We start from the raw sequence: 23,744 nt of genomic DNA, 5'->3' as shown, positions 1-23,744 counted from the left end.
AGTGGGGTCGCACAGACCTTGGGCACGTTCCAACTTGGCGTGACACCTCGCCAAAGCGATCTAAAGACGGCCCCTGTTGGACAGGGAGCATGTTTCCATGGAGAGAGAGAGAGGAAGACGGGGGGTTTCGGGGTCATGCGTGGTCCCGTCCTCGCAGTGTTATTGGAGCAATATCTAGGTAGTAAAGGTTATACAGGCAAGATTATTTATGGCCCGTTTTATAGGAGTTCTCCGGTGAAGAGGAAGTGGTTTCTTTGTCCCATGTGGCCGATAGTCACAGCGGCTAACGTGAGTCGAGTGTTTTGATTGGTGCGTGTCTGGGCTTTGATAGCGCTCGTAATGGTTGAGAAGGTGGCGAGAATACTTTGGGATGAGATTCGCTCGCCCATCTCATGAATTTAATATGCATTTTAGTCATTTTATACTGAAGAATAACTTGTGTTACTACAAACGTGTATGACTGTCTTTCTCCTGCAGAACACAATAGAAGACATTTAACAAAATGTTAACCAAACAACAATTGGCCCTCATTGACTTCCATTGTACGAACACATAACCGACATTTCTCAAAATCTTTTTTTTTGTGCGTGTCTTTCACAGAAGACAGAGTAAGTAAACAGGTTTTGAAAAGCATGAGGGTGAATAAATGATGACAGATTACACTCAATAAGATAGTCATGTTTGAACATTGCCCCGCCCCTAATGCTCGAAAATACTCCCAATGCAGGTAGTTCACAATTTTTTAAGCCTGTGTGTCACTCCTGAACTCAATTTTGAATTCGCTCTTCCTGTTTCCTGTCAGGCAGCGGGTGGTATATTGTCCTGCTGCTGTCACTGCGCAGAGATTATAACTGTCCAAACTCTCTTTCCTCTTCATAAATAGAGACATATCCACAAAGGCCCTGTCTGACAGCACTGCATTTCTGTAATATCTGTCAGCAACACACACCTGAACGCTCTCAGTTGCCTGGTCACAACAGAAAGCCATGTCTTGTGTTGTGAAGGCTCGTATTGTCACTCATTACTATGATCGAAAAGCTGTGTAAACAAATGCTAAGCCATGTTGACAGACTCGATCACAGAGATGCGCTAAACTTAAATTAACTGCTGTGAGCAGACTGACAGACAGGAAAGGTAAAACATATAGTACGTGTAGACAGTATGACAAAAGACATTGTAAGAGAGACATCAGGCTGACAGAGATACTGTAAACATGTAAACAAGTAAGGAAACCGGATTTTCTAGTTTATGAAGTGTGTTCTTACTAAAGAATAGAAAATACATCCTGGTTTCTGCTCTCAGGCTCACTGATTTCAAGTATCTTCAATGTCATTGTAGATTATGTATCTGTTTGCATATGTTTCTCAATTACAGAGATGGAAAAGCTGTTTTTTGAAAGATGAGCTGAAAGCAGCATATCTAGTTTTTGCTCCTTTTGCATCGTCCACAAAGGTAAATCGAACATCGCAGATCACATTCGGACAGCTAAGCACATTTGCCTCTAACATTCTTATGTGGAATTTAAAGCTTTGAGCATTTGAAATCGTGAGAGACGTTTTTTTTATTTTCATTTTCTTTTTTATTCATTGCTATTCTTAAGCCTATGTTAGTTATATTTTCAGGTTACCTTTTTACAAACATTACATAACTGAATTAACAAGTGAATTGCAATTGCAAGTACACAGAAATGAATCATCTGCTAGCTCATCTCTGTGTGTGACACGGTTGTAAATAAATCAACAGTATTTTGCAACATACAGTATGCCATCGTTTTTCAGCTGTTTACATATTTATAGTCATGTTATAAACAGTCAGATTACTTTTTATCAATTCATTTTTTTAGATATGATAGCAAATTAAAACCTTTTAAAAACTAATGCTAAAAATTAAAGGGATAGTTCACCCAAAAATGAAAATTCTATCATGAATTACTCATCCTCATGTTGTTCCAAACCTGTATAAATGTCTTTGTTTGGTTGAACACAAAGAAAGATATTTGAAAAAATGTTAGCAACGGGGCACCATTGACTGCCATAGCAGAAAAAACATATTGTATATTTTTTTCTGTTCTGTCAAACACAAAAGATTAAAGATATTTTGAAGAATTTAGGAAAACAAACAGTTCTGGGGCACCTTTGACTAGTCAATGGGTACTGCTGTTGTTCGGTTACCATCATTCTTAAAAATATCTCAGAAAAAAGAAAGTCATACAGGTTTGGAATGACATGAGGATGAGTAAACGAGGACAGCATTTTTATTTTAGGGTAAACTATCCCTTTAGGGTGAGCGTGGTTCTTTTGAGTTTTCTTTCCTCAGAAAAAACTGACCTGACATCATATAGTCAATGCATGCTGTGCTCCTTACCAGGAACTTGCGCTTCTGTTTCCAGTGAGAGCCCTGTGCGTTGGTATGACGGTGAGCTTCTGTCACCATGCGAATCAACTCCCACTCTGAGCTGCTGGGTTCTGGCCGATTCTGCAAAGACTTCACTATCTCCTCCTTCTTCCTCTTTTCACGGTTCTCCTCAATGAGACGTCTCTTCGCAACCCGTTTGGAATCGTCCAGAACCACTATCCCAATAAAAGAGCGTGAGATTTATTTGATATTTCTATGATATAGAAACACAAAATGGTTAAAGATGAGACGAATAAGAACATTACATTAACAGGGGTGCGGGACGCATTTTCTCATTTTTAATGGTGAAGCCCCGCCCCTTTTTTGAGCACAAGCCTGAAAATAGCATATCTAAAAGTAAAACGTTTTTAATTATTCGCACAAATTATTTTTGTGACAAGAGAATTTTTGTGTTTTTAAGTTCCCAACACATAAAAAACATTGCTTAGCTATTTAAAGTTTAATATATTAGCCTAAATATATTCAAGTTTAATATATCATTTAATATTGAATGATCTTTCAAATCACATATAGTTTGTCAAGGTTTTTTCTTTTACAGTTAAAACATTCATCATATGAAAACAAACAAATAACGGGTAACTGTAAACCGTCTATCTTTAAACTGTCTGTTGGCTCCTTTTACTTAACAAATACTTAATGTCACACCCACTATACCTGCCCTGGATCTCCCTTGTCCAATACATAAAAAAGGGATTCACGAATCATTGAACCATTTTGTGTTCAGTGAATCATTTATAATCCTTCGGAACAAACCAACACTACTGTACATATGAGAGCAACGACAGCTTAAGAGAGCGTGTTTGATTCTTGCTTTGGAAAAAGGACCTTCATACTGGTACTTCATACTTCAATTCTGATCAAGAGACATAAAGCATTACAACAGGTTCGGTAAAAACAGGACTGTGGTGTGGGCTGAACATGTGCTCTATGTGTGTGGTGCATGTTAGTATGGAGGGGGAAGCCCAGACAGAGCCTTTCAGTTTGCATAAGATTCATTTACGTTGGCTGTCAGCATGAATTTGTGTATGCAAGAGCAGGGCTGCATTTGTGAGCCACTAACCTGTTATGTAAGTATGTGTGTTTGGCTTGAATGGATTTTGTTTGGTTCGATAATAAATGCTGAATGCTCGCGTAGAGGCGTACGCATCATTCCGCATTCACTTCTGTGTCGATTAAATCCTGGAGGTTAAATGTGGTACAGTACTGTAAAAAACAGTGACGGTTTAGGACTGAGCTCGGTGACCTAAGTCTACAAGCTTGAAACGGAATCTCTGACCTCAACACATGTCCAGACTTCATGTGTTTAGTTCTGCATGTGTGTGTTTGCATGTTCAGTGACTTTGTATGGTATTTGCATGGGTTTGTGCTTACGATCCATTGCCATGCCCACGTCGATGCATTTCTTAAAGCGACACAGCTGGCATTGGTTCCGGGTGATCTTGTCGATGATGCAGCAGCCATCGTATTTACAGGAGTAAGATGGGTGGAGGTTCTTCTGGATGGTGCGCCTGAAAAATCCCTGAAAGGGAAAGACGATAAGATGAGAATGAGTTGAGCTCTCTTTCAAAACCTAGACATCTGACTTGATATTTACAATGAGCCACCTTCAATACCACGACTGAGGTGAGACCCTTGAGCAAGGCACCGAACCCCCAACTGCCCTGGGTGTGTGTGTTCACAGTGTGTGTGTTCACAAATTCCGAGTATGGGACACCATACTTCGCCACACGTCACGTCACAACACGACACGTCACATAACTATTATTACTGTACACAATATTTGTGGTGTTATTTTATTACTGTAAAACATTTTTTTGCAGTGGTGAGACTTTGAGTTCTCCAAGTTTGCTTTTCAATTGTGCCTGTTTGGATAGGAGCTGCAAAGAAATCTCACTCGGCTTACAAACAGTCACACGCACAGTGAATAAGATGAATGATGATGGAGTGTTTTTCAGCTTGTGCTTTGACAGACTTGAAGCCTTAAGGTTCTCTAAGCCGTGCAGTCGAGAACACAATGTACTGCTGAACAGATCAGACCAGCTTCACACCATGACCCTGACATAAGGTGACAGTCTGGTGTGTGTACATATCCTTATTTATGTGAGGTAGTTGTACCTGTTAACATATGGCGCTGTAAACACACAATCGCAGATATGTCGTACCTTGCAACCTTCGCAGGTGATACAGCGGTAGTGATAGCCGGTTGCTTTGTCCCCACACACCACACATGGCTCATCCTTCTCCAGGTAGCTGGGGATATACCCTACAATACAGAAAACTCTTATTAATACATCTGTATTGACACTTAAAGGGACAGTTCACCAAAAAATAAAAATTCTGTTAAGGTTCATATAAGGATCATATTTTTCTGCCAGTCTAAAGCGACTGCATATGCCTTATAGTTATAAGAACACACTTTTATAATAAAAAAATAACCATGCACGGTCTTTTCTGTCCTTATACGAGCAAACTGTTGAACCGTTTGATTGTTTTTAAAAAGGTCCATAACCACAGTTTAATATGTCCCTATTCGGGTAAGCTTTTATAATAAATGTATCTTTATTTAAGGATAATCTCATTTCCACCACAGCGCAAACGCAATGAAGTTCAATATAGAAATTTATAATAACATTAAACAGTCTTCATTTAACATATCACCAAGTAAAACAAAACAGTAAACATTTTGAACACGCACCAGCTTTAATGTAATATTCGTTTTCAAAGTGTACAACTGTTTTTGATTTTAAACTCATTTACAAAGATTACCATGAGCGCTCATTTTACACTAAAATATGCTACTTGTGCGTCAGTGAAAACCATAGCCTCCTCGTTAGCGTGTCCATCTTCTAAGCCGGTGTGGACCGATTGTCGGTTCGAGGCTCGCTAGGAGTGGGTGTAAGTCCTGTGACAAGCAGCTAAACCAGAAATGAATGATACAAAGCGACAACAGAAGGCCTACACAGGTCTTTCAGCCAATACGTGAGGGCGAATGTGACACAATATCACTATTTTTATCATTATAAATGAACGCGGACCGGACAAAGTTAACTGCACAAGCGAAAATGTAGCATAAATTCTTATTAATGAGCTACAACAGAGGCCCGTGTGAAGACGTAAACGAAAAATATCCTATTTTCCAAAATATGCACTATAGATCGGTATTAAATAAAAGTGTGACGAAATAGTGTATTGACCTGCGTTTAAATGACAAGCATTAAAATGTTATAATCTACAAAATCACACTTAAACAACATATTTCCGATCATTAATTAAATCTGATATCAATTGTAGCATACATATAGTTTCCTAAGCTTAAACTGCGCTAGAAATCCCCTTTTAAATGCTGCTTCATGTGAATTGCGAGAGAGCCGTCTCACATTGAGCCTTGCAAGTCATTCAAGTACCGAATTATTTCGGCACATAGCAGTTTTAAAATGTATGCCAAATAAGATGTTTAACTTGTCAGAAGTTGAGCTACAAAACAAATAGACCGTTTCTGATATTTTGGCTGACTATGCGGAAAATATTCACAAAGAAAGAAACCGACTAAAGTCGTAAGTTTCTTACCTCGCACCGCATTGACCTCATTTTGCTTGGTCGATTTAATATTATGATCAGTTTTTACTTTCTAATGGTAAAAAGGTCATTTCTGAAACGAATGATAAAAAGCATGAGGCATCAAACAAAGAAAAAAAGAAACAATGTTTCTTCAATGTTTATGTAACCCGCGGTTCCGGTGGCTATCCAAAGATCTCATCACGTCCTGTTTAATGCATATATTTCACAACATGCTTTCATTTGGTAAACTGGATTAATGTTTTGATATGTTTTGACAGACCACGCTTTCAGGACAATACAATTCGTGAACGGGGCTCGTCTCTGAACGCGCACTTGCTGCGGCTGCCACATTTAAAATAACTTTAAAAAGCCTGACATTATGAAAAGCCTACTGCAGAGACATTTCTTGATTTATGACAACATATCCCCAATGTATGTGAATGTAGCCTACCAATATGTATGCGTGAATGTTTTTAACTTAATCCTGGGTTAACATTGGAGAAACCCAGCTGTGTTTCCAGTGGTATTTATTCCATATGGGGGATATATGCTGATAATCCAACAATATTATAGAGCACATTCGGTTTTAGTTCGTTTTAATTTATTAATTATGCCTTGTAATGCACCTTATTATGCATTGTAGTGTGTCATGAATAATTATTAACTACAGTTGATACATTATAACATCAATTCATTGTTACACTTTGCTTTTTAATTTGGTTATAATTCTTTAAAACAACATTTAATGTATTACAACACACATTACTAACAATTATAATGCACCATGCCCTTTAATAACCCTTTATAATGCATTATACATAAAGGCTCTAAGTAAAGTGTTACCAAATTTCTTTGTTCTGATGAATACAGAGACAAATATTGGGAAGAATGCTTTTAACCTCACAGTTCTTGGCCACCATTGACTACCATAGTAGGAAAAATGGCAATGGTAGTCAAAGGTAACCCAGAACTTTTTGCTTTCCTACATTCTTCAAAATATCTTCTTTTGTGTTCAACAGAACAAAGAATTTTACAAAGAATTTTTTCCTACAATAGTAGTCAATGGTGGCCAAGAACTGTTTGGTTACAAGCATTCTTCCAAAAATCTTTCTCTGTGTTCATCAGAACAAATAAATGTATACAGATCTGGAACAACTCGAGGGTGAGTAAATGTGTACAAAGGCTTCTAGAAAAGCCTTTGACTTAAAAAGCATCACTTGACAACAATAGAGATCTGTCAGTGTTTCTGAGAGAAAAGAAAGGCCAATCAACTGCCCGAGTTTCTCTGTCCACTTGTGCGGCATTTCACACGTGAGAAACAAACTGTTATGGCTTTCACACAGCAGTAACTGTCTGTCGACCACCACTAAATATGAAGCTGACAAAATACAGCCGAGAGAAGTGAATTTCTGTATATCGTCGCTGTCCTTCTGAAACCTCGTACCTCCAAATTTTGCAGTTTTTCAGGAAATGTAAAAAACACTGTACTTTTGAAATGATTACTACTGTGTTGTTACAGTTGACAAGCACTTTTTAATACTTTTTATTGATTAGATATTTGCAAAACCCAATAACAAACATAAAGGATGAGTAAAAATAATGATATTTGGCTAAAAATAAAAATCACGAAATAGGGAGAGACAAGGTTTCAGAAGGACAGCAGCGATGTCAAAATTCAATCCATATAAACTTTGACATAAAAGATAACATTTTTTATTTTGTCAAGCAAAATCGACATTATTCCACATTTCCTATTTACATTCCTCATTTGCTATTCTTAAAGTTAAAATCAGATCGAACCTAATCATAATAAATCAGCGTTATAATAAAATTGAATAATGTGTATTGTCATGATTCTGCCTCTATTGGTCATGTTTTCCTTAGTCTTGAGGCAGGATCATGACAGACCCACGTGTTTAGTGTAGAGAGAGACATGGCATTGTATGTTTTGACATGCCATGCGCTCTCTCCTGTCTCGTCTTTACCCCGCCCCCTCGTTTCCTCGTTTAGCTTCCCATCAGTGTTTGATTCCCCACACCTGCCCCTTGTTAATTATCCCTTGTTAGTTTCCCCTATATGATGCCCTTGTGTTTGCTGTCCTGTGCTGGTTTGTTTTGATTAGTTTGTTTTCCTCAGTGTGTTTGAGTATCTCCTTGTAAGTCAACTCTGAGTCAAGTTCATTGTCTTGTCTTGTGTAGTTATGCCTGGTTTTTGTCCCTGCCTTGTCTCCATTTAAGTAAGCCTTATTTGCTTTTTGGTTTTGTTCTTGTTTGCCCCCTCTTGGGAAGTTTTTGTTTGTATTTTGAAAACTCCTTAGTTATCGTGTTTTTTCCCCATCGTGGGTTTTTGTTGTCATTAAAAGTCTTTTGTCTTACATGCTTGTCTGCATATGGGTTCTGCCTTCCCCGTTCCCTGACAGTGTATAATCGGCAAAATATGCTATCTTACGTGATAAGCTCATAGACTTTCAGAGTGCTGTTAAAAAAAGTTAAATTTTTTACAGTTTGTCCAAAATTAAATGTTCTTGAAACAAGGCTGCCGATGTGAGACAGGATGGTGGATAAAGCGCAGGACATTCAAACTCCTTGAGTGAGCCTCTAATTGATGGGAGGCTATTTTTCTTGGATCTGACGTGTTCTTAGCGCGGTATCCCGCGTTTCTGATCACAAAAAGCACCGGCATAGGAATAACACAGAGCAAGAAACTTAAGAGCTTGTTCGGGTAGGTCTGGCTTATTTAGCTGCTGTTGGCATGAGGTAAGCAATGAAAAAACAGCAGAGATGCAGGAACGAGCGAATCAGGACTCGGTAAAGAGAAGCATCCAGAGGACGTGGCGGCTGCAGAGCTTAACACAGACTACCAAGTTTCTCAGATTTTAGAAGAATTTCTGCGCTTTTTATCATGAACTAAACCAACTGGCTAAACATTACAGACTTTGATGTGAAGCGAAAAAGTAATTTGAAAATAAAAAATAAAGCATCCAAGGGTACATTGGGAATTGCATAAAAAAATAAAGAAATATAACTTCTGACTATAAGGTAGAGATTAAAGTTTATGGGAAGTGTATTTCTGGGATATCAAAGGAATTTGGATATCATTTTTTTAATGAAGTTGAAAACATTGGCCCTTATAAGAAGTATGCCCCTGACCTGACATAAAAAAAACTTGACCTGAGAACATAGTTCATGAAGTTGTTGACTGGTTATTGTCGGTACACGATCCGGGATGCCTGCACGATCCGTTCTGCATATGCGCATAATGACGTAGTAAACAACGTCACGGTTTCCCTACACTATCAAGCATGCGATGAAACACTTGACGGCCAGACGGCGGCATATTTTTGTAGGCTACATTGTGTTTTTCATTTAACAGTTCATGGCGGGTCTATTTTGATGTTTTAAAATGTAGCTTACGCTATGCATTACGATGTGTTTACGTGGTTGCCAATCCAAAATAATAAAGGAGTTGTTACATGAACATACACGATTTTGGTTACATGTGGAATAAAGTCTGAGTCTTGAGAGTCTGTCACTGCAAACCTTCAGTTTCCTCCATACTCCCCTTTGCGATTCATTGCTGCATGGCATTAGGCCTACTTAACTTGCTGTGTTTCGATCTGAGGTCAGTAGTATTGTCAAAGACGGTTTTTATTAAAAGCTGCTAATATTAGTTAACTTTAAATCGACTCATTTTGTATTAGTATGGGTCTATATATAGGCTAATATATCTATCTATATAATCTAAATGAGGAATAATCCCTTCAATGGTGTTTACAGAACACAATAAGGAACATAATATGCATTTCCGCCTAGACTATCTGCACTTACATGAAGAAAGAACTACAAACAAGTCTGGGGAAACGTTACAGAGTATTTCAACGCATAGTGTGCGCACAGAAGTGACAAGAGACCAGAGGTGGACAGTAGTGAAAATCGCGGTACAAAGGTGCTCAAGCGTGGAACAGATCGTGCAGTGTCGTCGCTAAACAGAATTATCTACTACGTCATTATGCGCATGCGCGGACGGATCGTGCAGGCATCCCGGATCGTGTACCGACAGTTATAATGCATTCATGGCTGTAGCCAGCTATGACGTCACCAAGGTTTCTGTAATTTTTTCATATTAAAAAAATAAAATGAATATGAATGAATAATCCACAGTTTAAAACTCTTCTGAGTGTCTGCGTTACACGTATATAATTCAATACAGTTGTTTATTGTCTGTGGTGTAAAAGATGGATTAATTTCACTTGATGCGGGAGGCTGGCGGCGTCATCCCATTAAAAAAGTTGTACAGGTGCAAGCGCGTGCATGGAGACTGCATACCTGTTTTCACGTAATGACACACTTTAGGAAGTTAATATAGTGGAGAGTTGCATATGGGAACATTTTGGGCATGTTTTTCGACCCATGATCTCACAGCATGCCATTGTCAACTTTGGTCATAAAATCATTTCCCCAAAACAAAATTGTTGAAATACTTGGTGGCTAGTGTAACGGAGGCAAGCGAGAGAGAGAGCTATTCAAGTAAACCTGACTCCCCGACTTCAAGGGTTGCTCTAGCGACAGACGCGGAGCGGGTCGAATAGGAACAGTTACTCTAGTCATTTTGAAAAACCCCTAGCCACAGTATCAAGCCCTGTTCAGAAGTATAAGTTTATCATTTGTTAACTTTATTATTCATTATATTTATTAAAGTTGAATGATTTATAGCACTTACTGAAATATTATGTATAATTATTGACACCCCACCACGGACCTCACTAATTTTTAAACCCTGGCTACAGCCATGAATGCATTTACTTCTTTACCAAACATCTACAGCAAAACCATGATGCTGGATGTTTTAGTTTGGAGAATAGAATTCACAAATACATTCTATTTTATGGGACTTTCAAACATACAAATCTACTCCTAAAGAAAACACACATTTTACTTTGAAACCCAAAACCTGACTGAGATATTGTATAGACCTTGTGACAACATTCCCGCGTGTCATTTATTAAATACATCTACCGACAACCCATAACAAGCCTATGCAGCTAAATATCAAAGATGGAGTTGATGTGAGGAGCATCACAGGGTAACTAAAAACCTTCTTCTCCCTCTGGGTTTCCTGTGTGTTTCTCAGAAATGTGCAATGAGAGATAGGTTATAAAAGTACAGGGGGGTTGGGGGGCATACTGCTGCAGATCTAAGCAACAGCAGCGATGTCTTCTGTGAGCTGTTGTAAGAGGCTTCTTACCCGACATGCTCTTCATCGAACACTGGCTGTTCTTTCTCTTCCTTTTCGGGCCATCGAGCCACCTAGAAATAATGAAGAGAGATAGAGAGAAGATTTGCATTAGTATATACCACAGAGATTTACATTTATTGCATATGAGATAGCACATGAGATGTCTATAATTCCCCATAGAACCATTTTATAATTTAACGAATGCACATTCAACTCTGAGAATCATCTTGATTTCCAGGCGTGAAAGCACAAAAAACAAAATCAGAAATGCAAGCAACTGTGGGAGCTGTGGCGCACGTGTTTAGAGCAAGTTGCATTAAAGCGCTGGTGTGGGTGTCCCCGACACACGTGTTCGCATCTGGTTAGTGACCTGGGTGAATTGTTCCTTAACACATGACGTGTTATAGAACCTTGAATGTACCTTAAAGGGATAGTTCACCCAAAAATCAACTTTGTGTGATTTTTTACTCACCCACATGATGTTAAACATGTTTAGAGAACTTCCGGCGACTTCGGAGCACAAATAGAGATATTTAGGTGACATCCGAGTGATTTCCAGGCCTCCTCATTGAAACCATGGTGTCAGTTTTTGCCAAGGTCCAGAAAGTACTAAAGTCATCGTTAAATTGGTCCATCCGCGCATAGTGGCTCAGTTGAATTTTTTTGAAGCGCGAGAATGCTTTATGTGCTAAAAACAAACCCAAATACCGACTTCAATCGATATATTCTCCTCTGTCTTGTCAGTGTATGGTGCGCATTCACGAGAGCACTTCTTCTTCTTGGACCTGAGCACTTTGACGCATGCGTATTAGGTTTGTGCGCCGAATGCCGCATGGGGCTTGCCCCTATTGGACGCCGGCGCTCTGACTCACAACGTGGAAGCGCAACTCTGTGTTTACAGACGCACGCTGTATATGCCATTGAGTTCGACACTGATTGTACAGTGGGTCTAGGTGTAGTGTACGAAATGGTGCTAAAATGTTCCCTTCCAGGATGCCCGACCCGCACAATAAAACGGAAAAACGTAAAAGTGAATTACCTTTGTTGAAACATGAAAGGCTTACTTTTCACATGTTCCTGTTACATGATCCTGAGCGGCTGAAACTATGGCTGCTGGCTATCCGGCGGGATACATAAAGCAAATGAGGTTGTGTAGTGAACATTTTTCACCAGACAACTTTAACTTTAGGAATGTTAAGACGATTTGGCGCACAATCCTAATACGCATGCGTCAAAGTGCTCCGGTCCAAGAAGAAGAAGAAGAAGTGCTCTCGTGAGCGCGCGCCATACACTGACAAGACAGAGGAGAATATATCGATTAAAGTCGGTGTTTTGGTTTGTTTTTTAGCACATAAAGCATTCTCGTCGCTTCAAAAAAATTCAACTGAGCCACTATGCGCGGATGGACCAATTTAATAATGTCTTCAATACAATGTCTTCAGTACACTCAAAAAGAGCACTTTAATGTTATTGTGACTGATTGTAATATTCAATATGAGTTAAATCTGCCCACATACAGGGATATAGTTTTTTTTATTTTATACAAAAAAAGCAGAAAACTATTTCAGATATTGTGGCTCAATCGTTCATCTTGGAACTAGCGATTGTCTTTTTTTGCATATCGAGACGTATAACTGAGTGAAACGACTTCTGAAATGAGAAAACAATGTAGGGAGGGACTTGATTTCATCCATCGACAACCGATTGGATCGTTAAAAGGTGAAAGACTTGAACACCAGTTTGCAATCTGTCAGTCATTGCAGCCCCGCCCTCGCGCCATTCCTCGTGAACAGAAGTGAAGAGAGGTCATTTCGAGAGGAGGAGGAGGTTAATGTTTTTGATCAAAGATTACAAGTGCAAATGAATTTTTTAAAAATAATGATGTGCACGGATAAATAATTTAAAATAAATATTTCACCACTGTGTAAAACAATTAGAATGATCGTTTTTAATTTCATGCCGACTTTAATAGGTCAGTCATTCAACCAATAACAGCCAACATCCAGCAGTATAGTGACAGAAGCGTCTGGCTGTGATTAAAGGGTTAGTTGGCATAGCGCTCCACTAGGAGAGAGGGAGCAGAGTTATGTAACAGATTGCCCCAATATAATGCAGGCAGGGCCTTTGGAGTCTTAACTGCTGCTAATGCTAGTCTTAAAATATACATCAAGAAGACGGTTATTTCTGTGCAAAGAGCTGATTTAAAGCTTGGCAGAATTTTGTTTTACGAAAGGGTATATGCCAGGGTCATGGGATTCAATACAATGCAAAAATTCAGGAACGGCAAGGTTGAGAAAGGCTCATGAAAGAAATTAAAAATACTGGAACATCTTGCAGATTGCATACCAGCCTTCATTACAAAAACTACTGTGGTGGGGGCATGGCACTGTGACGGTATCATATGATACTACTATGGTAGTTTGATATATACCATGGTACTGAATAATATGGTGCATTTAATTTATAAAAAGTAGTTACGACTTAAAGTTTAAACAAAAAAAATATGGAACAGCATTTACACCTTATATTAATGCATTTATATTACTATACAATATTAATATACAGAGTTCATATTACTTGTATAAGCAGTTACGCACCAATAGGCTTTTTTGTCAGATACTGATTTTAAGAAACATTTTGGTTTTGATTCTGTTATTTCTTAGTTGCTTACTTATTTAAACATTTGCCAATAAAATAATTACTGTACTGTTTTTATCATGTTTTCAATTAGCAAAGTTCTACAAACACATGCATTACGGTATAGTATAGCTAGTTTATTGCTGCATCATCAAATCATTTTCATTGAACATGGATTGGATACATTAAATGGCAAACTATAGTTTATTATTTTGAGAAAAATGTTGGCTAATGCAACAGGCATTATAAAACTCCCTTCAGGCAGTTAATAAACTATTGGTTTGCAGCATTTTGATCAAACGTCTGTCAATAAATATATCAATACAATGGGTCATCTCTAATTGACACTATAACATTTTAGAAGTTTAGAATAACAATATTGTTACAAAGTAACTGGTACCAACCATATAAGTGGCTATTGTTTCTAATCGATTTGTCTATCCTGCCCCTTCAAAACATCTCCACAGATCTCTCTTTAGCTAACCGAGCGCTATTCTCATTTGATCGAATCTTCTGGTAATTACCAGGAGAACACAAAACAAGGTTCATGTGATGGGTCATGGGATGAAGGGTCATGTCCCTGAAGCTATTGCTATGTTACATTTAAACACATAAAAACACGATCTTTGTTCAAAGCCATGGGGGCAACGTTATAAAAAAAGGTTTAATGGCTAATACTGGCGGCAGCTAGTGGCTTCTTCTGCCCGTCACGTCGTTTTTGTCATTGGCCATATTGATTCTGCAGCTGTGGCGGAACGTCATTTCTGAATGTCATTTAATATGTCTGACAGCGGTTCTGCCAGGACACGGGAGCCTCTAGACTAAGTCTTTCTCATTCTCTCGCGCTCTCAGGCAGACGAAAATGTCACTCTAAAGCCCCGCTGTCTTCGTCACAGTTACTGTCACTGATGGATTTAGCGATAAAACTGTCAATCATCCAGATCAGCTCCTGTCACAGACCAAAGTTTCACGCAAACAAACCCAAACTAAAGAGAATAAACAACTCTCTGCAAGTATCTTATTTCTTTTTGATCATTTTTTCATTCATTTACACAACTAACATTTCAAACAGGCAGCGCAGAGGGCAACCCGACCTCCACAAATGCTTTTGATCTGGAGTGATCAATACTGAAACAAGAATCATTTAACAACCATCTCCATCACAGCACATACAGAGAAGAATCTAAAAATCCTGCCTATTTCTTTTAAAAGGCACCAGATATATTCTATTACCCTAAATCAGATTTATTATTAGAATCCTAAAACGTAAAAACAAATCACGTTCACTATAGATTCGAATCGTCTTTTTAAAAGTGTCAACATCAATGCCCACAAGCACTTCATATCCAAACTGCAAAATACTGTGTGTGCCAAGCCGGTTTTGCTGAAATGATTTAGGACTTGATTAAATGTGCCTTTTATATGAAATACTTACTGTCGGGTCATTAAGCATAGTTGCTGTAAAATTGTTTATGTAAACACGTTCATGAAAGCAGATACAAACTGTTTTTTCCCCCCGACACCCGCTATAAATAAACGTTAGAGGATGCTAGCTAGTCAGAAATGGATGAGAGAGGAAAAAATCTAACAAATACATAAGTAATAGCCAAGTTGGTCCTTGCTCGCCACAGAAGACATCAATTATTCCAGATCCAAATGGATGTGCTACACAACTTTCCCATTAAGCGAGAAAAGCTGTTGCAGTAACAACGCGATATAAACTGGGAATAAGCAGATATCACTTAGCATACAAAGCGGCATACAAGCGCTCCACAATATGTCCGATCTGATAGTACTGAAAGGATGTACACCATTTCTTATTACATTCACACGGCACATCACCATACACCATTTAGCGTACAAAAATCAAAGCTGTTCCACACATCACAAACCACCCAAAGGTGAACAACCACTACACTAGCTTCTCCACAAACAAGAACCTGCAGGTATATAACCATCAGAGGCAAATTCACGAGATGATACAGGTGTGAAGAGAAGAGTCTTACCTGATGACACAATGAGATTGGAGGATGTGCATGGTGAAGGCGAACCGTTCTTCAGATTCTCTCGATTTCTGCTCTTTACCACATTAACAGAGTTTGCCGCATGAACTACCAGAGCTAGATGAGCGTGACGGGATTCACTTTGATATTCTCTTGCATAAGTGCACTCTCTCTCTCCGTCACTCTCTCCCTGTAGCTTTCGTTCTGCAACACTCCCTCTTTTTTTGTTTGCCCCTGCTCGCTGTCTCTCTGACTCGGCAACAGAATTTCACCTGACTCTTTGCAAATTTTTCTAAGAATCCCTTGTGAGAGACTCGCTCACTCTCTCGCTCTTAATCCCTCCTGTGGCCTGCGATTGGGTGCCGTGATCCTTCTTGCGAGTGGTAATCCGGGGTTAAGAGTGAGAGATGGATAGATTGGATGACTGGCATGATAAAGCAAAAGAGATGAAGCCTGAGGTGTGCCAGCCACCCTAAACAAGCCGACCGGTTCTGTCACCTCTTTTCACCTTTATTTGCCAAAATCTCGGTGTTCTTTTTATCCAGGGATTCTTCTTCCGGAGGCAGAACAAGCAGTTACAGTTTTTGGGTTAATTCAAGTTTTTGGGTTAATTGAGTCACGTTTCTCAATGTTGGAAAAGCAAAAAAAGGAATGTGTGCTAGACCCTGAACTAAGACATCGGTACATGTGTTTGCAATCCCAGTTATGGTCGAATAAAATCAATTCCAATTATGTTGAACTGACAATGAGGTAATGACGCGAGGCAAAAGATACCGATTTTGCGATAGTTCAACTCAATTAAACCAGAAATTCTCGCTATTTTCAAAAATACTGTATATAATGAAAGTTAATGGGGACTGATGTATTTTTTTACATTTAAATTGAATTGAGCTTGCAAAATAGCAACAAGAATAGTCGCCAAAAAGAAACTCGTGCTGAATAATTACAGAATTTTTAGTTTTTGACGACCTATTCCTTTAAGAATCGACAGCGAAGAATGCCCCAACTTGAGTGGCAGACAGCTGAGAGTCTTAGGAGCTGTCAGACGGCTCTCTCTTATGCAAAGAGAAGTTTTGGAGCCGCTCCATCCTGCATTTCCTTCCTTCTAAATCCCTCATTGTGTGTTGTGCTTCTTTCCCTCCCACTGTGTCTCTCGCGCTCTCTCTCTCTTCTCTGCCAGCTTTACGAGAGCTTATTTTAGACCCCGTCTAAATGTGATCTGGCAGTTCCCAGCTAATGTCAGAACAAAAGCCACGTGCTCTCTCAGAAAGACAGCGATGGAACGGGAAGCGTAGTCAAAATTGAAAAAAGGATTTTGGGTGTAATGTATTTACATGTGCACATGTGTGTGTGCGTGTGTGTGTATGCATGTGTTTGTTTTGTATGTGTTTGCCTCGGAGCTATGACATGACAGAGCGAGAGCGCAGATGATGTGAACAGCCTGCAGGTCACATGACTCTAGCTGGAGGGCTGGTGATGCTGTTTTCAAACTGTGTGTCGATTTTAGAATTAAGCTCTGAATCTCTCAGCAGGTGAAAACCAGGTTATTTTAGTTTGAAATTAACGCAAACTTGATGAAAAATGAAAACAAACTTTACTAGAAACCAAAACTAGAAAGCAAAAATAGTTGTTTTTGTTGTCAGAAAATCACAGCTTGTGCCACAAATAGTGAATAGTTTCAGCATTTGATGTTTTTTTAGCACACAAAGTACAAACACTGTCATGCATAATCCAGTCAAATCTCATCTTTTTGGCCTCCAATCGATTCAAACGCCTAATTTGACAGGGAAAAAAGATTTTGCAAGACAACGGCAGAGTAAAGAGAGACATGCAGTGACTGCTTGCATTGATGGATGATGTAAATGAAGCTTGAAGTGCCCCAGAGTCCAATTACATTGTGCAAGTATTAAACTCTGAGCAGGTTTGCTCATCTTAAATTCTAAGATCTTATTTTAGATTAATTTATTATTAATTCTGGTGACACATCAACAAATTCCCTAATCTTAAAATAAACATGAATCGTAAATATATAAAAAATTGCAATGCACCCCATGAAACAAATACAAAACTAAAACCAACAACAACAAAAAAAAAACCAAACCAAGCGGCAACCTTCCGAAACTGCAATTCATCGACTGGCCACTAGAGGTTGGCTCCAAAACAGAGCAGAATCTCTCCCAACTTTACAACAGAAAAAAAAACATGTTTACAGCCTGGTACAAAAAATTATTTTGGTCTATATAGCTAGTTTTACCCTTCGTGACAACTGCGAGGAGGGTGAATTTTGTTTATAACTCACCCGTTTTACTTATATTAAGCCTTAAAATTCTGCACTTTAGGTACGTGGCCACTTGAGTGACAAGTGGTTTCAGCAACCAGGCACCTCAGCTCCAACCACGTCCCGCCTCTTTGCCCATTTTCGATTATCCGGGAGTGACGCGCTGCTAAAATGGCAATGGCCGGCTCCGCCCACTTTAAGCTTCAAAACAGCTCATCAGAAACCTACGGGTGACGTCACGGACACTACGTCCATATTTTATACAGTCTATGACTGATTTCTTTGTTCTGATGAACAACAGTTGACCACCATACTGGGACAAATTGCGTTATATAGTAAATTTCTTTGTTCTGTTGACCACAAAAGAAGATATTTTGAACATCGTGGGAAAGCAAACAGTTCTTGGACTCTTTTGACTACCATTGTAATTTTTCCTACTATGGTGGTCAATGGTGGCCAAGAACTGTTTGGTTACAAGCATTCTTCCAAATATCTTTCTCGGTGTTCATCAGAACAAAGAAATGTAAACAGATTTGGAACAACTCGAGGGTGAGTAAATGATGACAGAATTGTTATTGTTAGGTGACTGACCTGTCATTATAACTTCAAGATCTTCACTGTACTGCTGCCTGTCTGTGTGATTTATGTAGATAACACCTTTCTGAGGGTAAGACAGGAAAATCCTGTCAATTGAGTTTATGCAAACCCAGGTGCTTTTGAAAGCAAATGCTAAAGACCCAGGAACACAATGTCAGCACCATGAAGCAGCAAAACAATATATATAAATACGGGCGTTATGTTCCGACCACTCTGGCAAACTGACTCAATGTTGTGTTTGTATAAAAACAAAAGAACAACAACACGCCGCATTTTCTTGTACAAGTTGCACTTTAAAAATAAGCCCAGACGTCTGTGGAACATAATGTCCTGATCCAGAACAAACAATACTGTTTGAGACGATTTAAATTAATATTTGACTGGCTCAAACCCTTGACTTAGAGACGTGTGTGCTTGCGAGAAGAACGGCAGCAGACAGACAAATGATAGCTGCAATCTGATTGGTCGAGCCTGATGATGTGATTTTGGAGACATGTTTATCGCCAAGAGGTTTGAAACCGTCAATAGCACAGAAATTACAGACTTAACTTGAAATGTATAGTGGAAACAGGAAAGGTGCTGATTGGAGGGCGGTTAGAAGAGTTGGCGATGAGGGTGGTGTGGAAGTGATGAAATTAGGAGAACAGAAACCAGTAATCAGGTCCATGCTGTTTGTGCTCTTTGATTTCACCCAAAATCCTGAGGTGCGTGATCAGCTTATCTGCTGACAGGTGGCCTGTGTGTAATGAAGCTGAAGGGCCCTTGTTTAATCCCTTCTTCAGCGAGCACGCTCAGAATATGACCCTGCATTCTTGAGGTCCTGCCCATTATGCACCCGCACACGGTTACACAAATACACGCAGACCTGTAAACACCGGTCCGCCGGTCTCTGGCTCTTTGAATCGTGATCTTTGACCTTGCGAGGCGGACCCTGTGTTCCTTACACAACGTGTGTGTAATTATATGAGAGAACTGGTGATTACACTTTTAAAAAAGCTTCAGCAGGGTATAACCGGCTCATTGATTTAATGACTGTTAAACTTGAATTACATTTATCGTCTAATTAGGAGAATTCATTAAACTGGGTGTTAACTGGTAAAAGTTGAACTTCTAGCCACACATTTTTGTGACTCGCGGGAGGAATTCATACACATTCTCATTAAAAGTACAATGCTTTTTGTACAGCTCCAGTTTTACCCTTAATCAGCATTTCTGCATGTATTGCGGCAATTCCAGTCAACATAAACAAACCTCAGGAATGATCACTCAATGGCAATGTGAAAGACTGAGAGAATGCAAAGATGCATGAAAGTTGTCAAAAAAATCAGGCTTATTCCATCATATATTTATTATTGAACTGATCCTAAAATACATGTAAAAACATTAGTATTGTGTTGTTTTAACACGGATATTAAGTTTTCAAGATCTGCAATCATAGCATCTTTTGTCATTTGGACCAGTTTGTTCTTTATCAATTTTCTGCAAATGAATGCAAATAAAATAATATTTTCATTTGGAATTTGGGATAAATGTTGTCACTAGTTGAATGAAACAAAATTATTATTTTATTTAAACACATACTGTACCTATAAATAGTAAATTAAGAAAAACTGAAAATAATTTTGAAGACTCTTTTGTTCTGTGGGTGCTCCGGGGATGCTGGTCACCGACAGAAACAGAGTAAATCGGCTCCTTTGGTTGCAATTGGGTTGCTGGTGGTTGCAAGGATGTTGCTATGCACAAGCTACTGGTTGTTAGGGTGTTCTGCTACAGGGCATTTGGTTGCTAGGGTGTTCAGAGGAAATTTTAGACCACTACTACATGATTCACTCTTAAAAATCAAGGTACTATAAACGTTCTTCACAGCAATGCCATAGACGAACCAGAGGTCGCGTTAACCGAACATTCTCAGTCATTGACAAAATTTTTTACCAGTGACGGAAAAATCTGAAGGCCGTCCGTCATTTTGACGGATTACAATAGGGCAATTTGTAATTCCCTGTTTTGTAATTTTCTTTCATCATTATAGCGTGATCGTAGGCTACTACCCCTGCCCTGCCCTGAACACAATCGCGACGTGTGTTTCCCATTCATTAGCTTTCTTACAAATGCCTGGTCCGTTGCGTGCATGGTTAGCGGAGACTAACGGACCACCGCGTCGCGTGCATGCGTGCACACAGGAGCGCAGTGGTGCGGTGTTTACAGAGTTTTTCCTTCAGAAAACCGACTAGCGTCAATTTGGATAAACATTAGCTTTCAGTGAATGGAAAAATGTCTCTCTTGACGTCTTCTCTGTTCAGTGAGCGGCAGAAGCAGCACATTCATGACCAAACCGCAGCTTGTGAGTGAGTACAAAACACCATTTACAAGCACCTGTCGTTGTTACTGACTGGACATATGAACATAAACATTTGCCTGTAATTATAATTTTATGTCTGACAACAGAAACATTAAATATATAAATGAATATAAACAACAACGGCTTCCCGAGGTTGTGAATCAGTATATCGTGTACAGGGGTCCCGGCACTGGTAAGGACCCTGGCTCACTTCACATTGGCCCTGCGTTCCAACTGGGATATATCGCCCTGCGAAGGGCCCTTCAGGGGGGCAACAATCATGGCCGCCATAGTGAAGGGTCGTTCCAAACCGAAGTACTCATAACTGGCCACTTCAAAGGGCCCTTCAGAATGAAGGATTTCGAAGGGTACAACTGTGGTCCACAAATTTGGTCGATTATTAAATTGAACTGTTAAGTAGATTGTGTTGCCTGCCTGTCTAGCAACGTTTGTTTATACATAACATAAAATAAGCGTTTGACTTTTCAAAAGTTTTGTCGCGTTTCATGAAGTTCATTGGGTTGGCTCCTGCGATTTCGGTTAAAAGTCTTCAAAACTATCATAGGGAGCATCGATGCTCCCTGGTTTGTGCGGTGCATTGTGGGAATTTTTAGGGAACGAACATTTCAGTGCCCTTAAAATGGCTGACTCCCTGTTCAGTGCCCTAACTACTGAACAAGGGAGCTGAATGAGACAGCCATAGTAAGTTCAGAGAGTGAACACAAGTACAGCGTGATGATGTCACGACAAACATGCTAATTACCACGTAACGCCACCTTGCACCATAGTGACGGGTAATAATAGATTATGACGGATTTTTAACGATAAAAAAGTCTTGCGCAACCTCTGAGACGAACCATTTTTGGTTCCCCTTAGAGCAATTGAGCCAAAGATTCTAACTATTTCTTTTACAGAAGAACCTTTTGTGTAAAATGGTAAATAGTAAAGGTTCTTTATGTAACCATACTGCCAAAAATGATTCTTTCATGGCAAAGAGTATCACCTTTATTTTTAAGAGTGTTGTTATGATATTCGAGGAGACAGGGATTGTGGGGCCAAAGTCTCCATGATTTAATGAATTTTTCATGTTGTAAGTTTAATAGCTTAGAAAAGTAACAGCACACCTCTCCTCGACAATCCACAAGAAATCTGAAGTGAAGCAGCAAACCAAGAGAACTTACTAAATGAAGCATTGGTACATCAGACGTCCCACTTACACAAAAACAAACAAACTGAGACATAAGCATTAATGTGTAAAGCTAACTGGTAGAAACACAGTGCTGTTGGCTCTTGCCCTGACTCTTTTTGGAACGTGAGGGGGCAGTCTGTGCCGTCTCGCTAAGACTATCAGCCCACATGGCAGCGCGCGTGTGCTGAATTTGGAGTGTAGGGGGAATTCTCTAAGGCTTTCCTGTCGGCTCCAGGCCTTATATAAAAGTGTGCATGTCAGTGTGTATGGAATAGATGGCTAGGTAAATGTCGGTCTCTTAGTCTTTAAACTCAAATGCACAGCACAGAGCCAGCACCACACTTACTGTGCGAGTTATACACGCACACGGCAGCAAATGGAACTGGTTACCGGGAAAACTGAATTATGTAGGAGACTGTGTGCATTGACCAGAAAATTTGAGTCTCCCAAAGCATCACCACGTGAGATTGAAAAATTAAATAAACACACGGACGCGCAAAATCGACCAAATCACTGAGAAGTACAACTTGCAATAGTAAACGTCTTTAACAGCTTCTCAGTAGCCCCTAGGGTCCCAACGGCAGTACTGCAGGTACGTTTTTGTTCATACAAAAACCTTCCAACATTTATCAAATGATGATTACCCCTGTTCTGAAATCCGATTTCAACACTGTCACAGAATGTGGCTCACCGTTTCTCTTCTCCCTCTGATTGGTTTGTGTCCTGCTCCTTGGGCATGTGTTCCATTCACCTTATTTCCATCCAGCGACCAATCATGTGAGACTGAGGCGGGCCCCACCCTCGAATGCACGCCTGTCATTCGCGGGTTGTGATGAGTCAGACAGTCATCGGACGGCTCTGCGGAGCGACGCCCGCAACCAAGCCCGCCTCACTCTCCGACCCAGACGCACAGCGATAATGTGACAATATACGATGAGGTCTGCAAAAAAGAGAGAGAGAAACAAAGTTAACACACAAACTAATGTGCACAAGAAAAGCTAACCAGTGATCTGAATCCAAATATTCACTTGTCAATGGGTAGGCCTACGCGTCTTTGTGCTACTGTCTTTTCCATGTCGATTCCCATGAGCTCGCCTATGCATTACTGACTTTCCAGGAACACAAGTCAGATTATCTGGACCATAATCCCATCTCTCTCTGTACAAAGAACAACCTTGTTTAAACCAAATGATTTCACGTGAAGCACTAAAGATGCTTTTCTTCGGCAGAAACCTTTAGTCTCAAAACCTTCATAAATTGTACAAATCAATGATAATTACTAATGTTGGACAAATGGAATAAATATCACTAAAGGTAGATTTTAAAATATGTGGAGGGGCAGCGTTTCATCCCTAGTCCATGCGAATATCCACTAAACCGGAGAAGTGAAGCTGTGAGAAATCTTGGGTGGAAGTATGCAGCGCTAATTTGAGAGATAAGGACCACATCACTACCGAAGATATCAAGTTCACAAACAAATACTAAAGCCTGCAG

The 23,744-nt window shown here is 39.6% G+C and overlaps 1 protein-coding gene across 2 annotated transcripts in view; it reads right to left on the bottom strand.

The window, feature by feature from the left end:
- The window catches only part of thrab (thyroid hormone receptor alpha b), a 145,610-nt gene that overhangs the window by 13,711 nt on the left and 108,155 nt on the right, over positions 1-23,744 (bottom strand). The window contains exons 4-8 of one of the 2 annotated variants that reach the window (XM_057357804.1): positions 22,942-23,190; positions 11,218-11,279; positions 4,578-4,678; positions 3,787-3,934; positions 2,365-2,570 (exon numbers count right to left, since the gene is read on the bottom strand). In XM_057357804.1, coding sequence (XP_057213787.1) covers positions 2,365-2,570; positions 3,787-3,934; positions 4,578-4,678; positions 11,218-11,279; positions 22,942-22,997 — 573 coding nt within the window. In that variant the 5' untranslated portion in view covers positions 22,998-23,190. Of the gene's footprint in view, positions 1-2,364; positions 2,571-3,786; positions 3,935-4,577; positions 4,679-11,217; positions 11,280-15,851; positions 16,067-22,941; positions 23,191-23,744 lie in introns of those variants that run through there. The other variant, XM_057357805.1, reaches the window with a different exon arrangement.

Source organism: Triplophysa rosa, linkage group LG18, assembly GCF_024868665.1.
Source record: "Triplophysa rosa linkage group LG18, Trosa_1v2, whole genome shotgun sequence".
In the NCBI taxonomy this organism is placed as follows: Eukaryota; Metazoa; Chordata; class Actinopteri; order Cypriniformes; family Nemacheilidae; genus Triplophysa; species Triplophysa rosa.
Note: the sequence above shows the minus strand (reverse complement) of the source record. Positions and strands in the feature narration are given on the sequence as shown.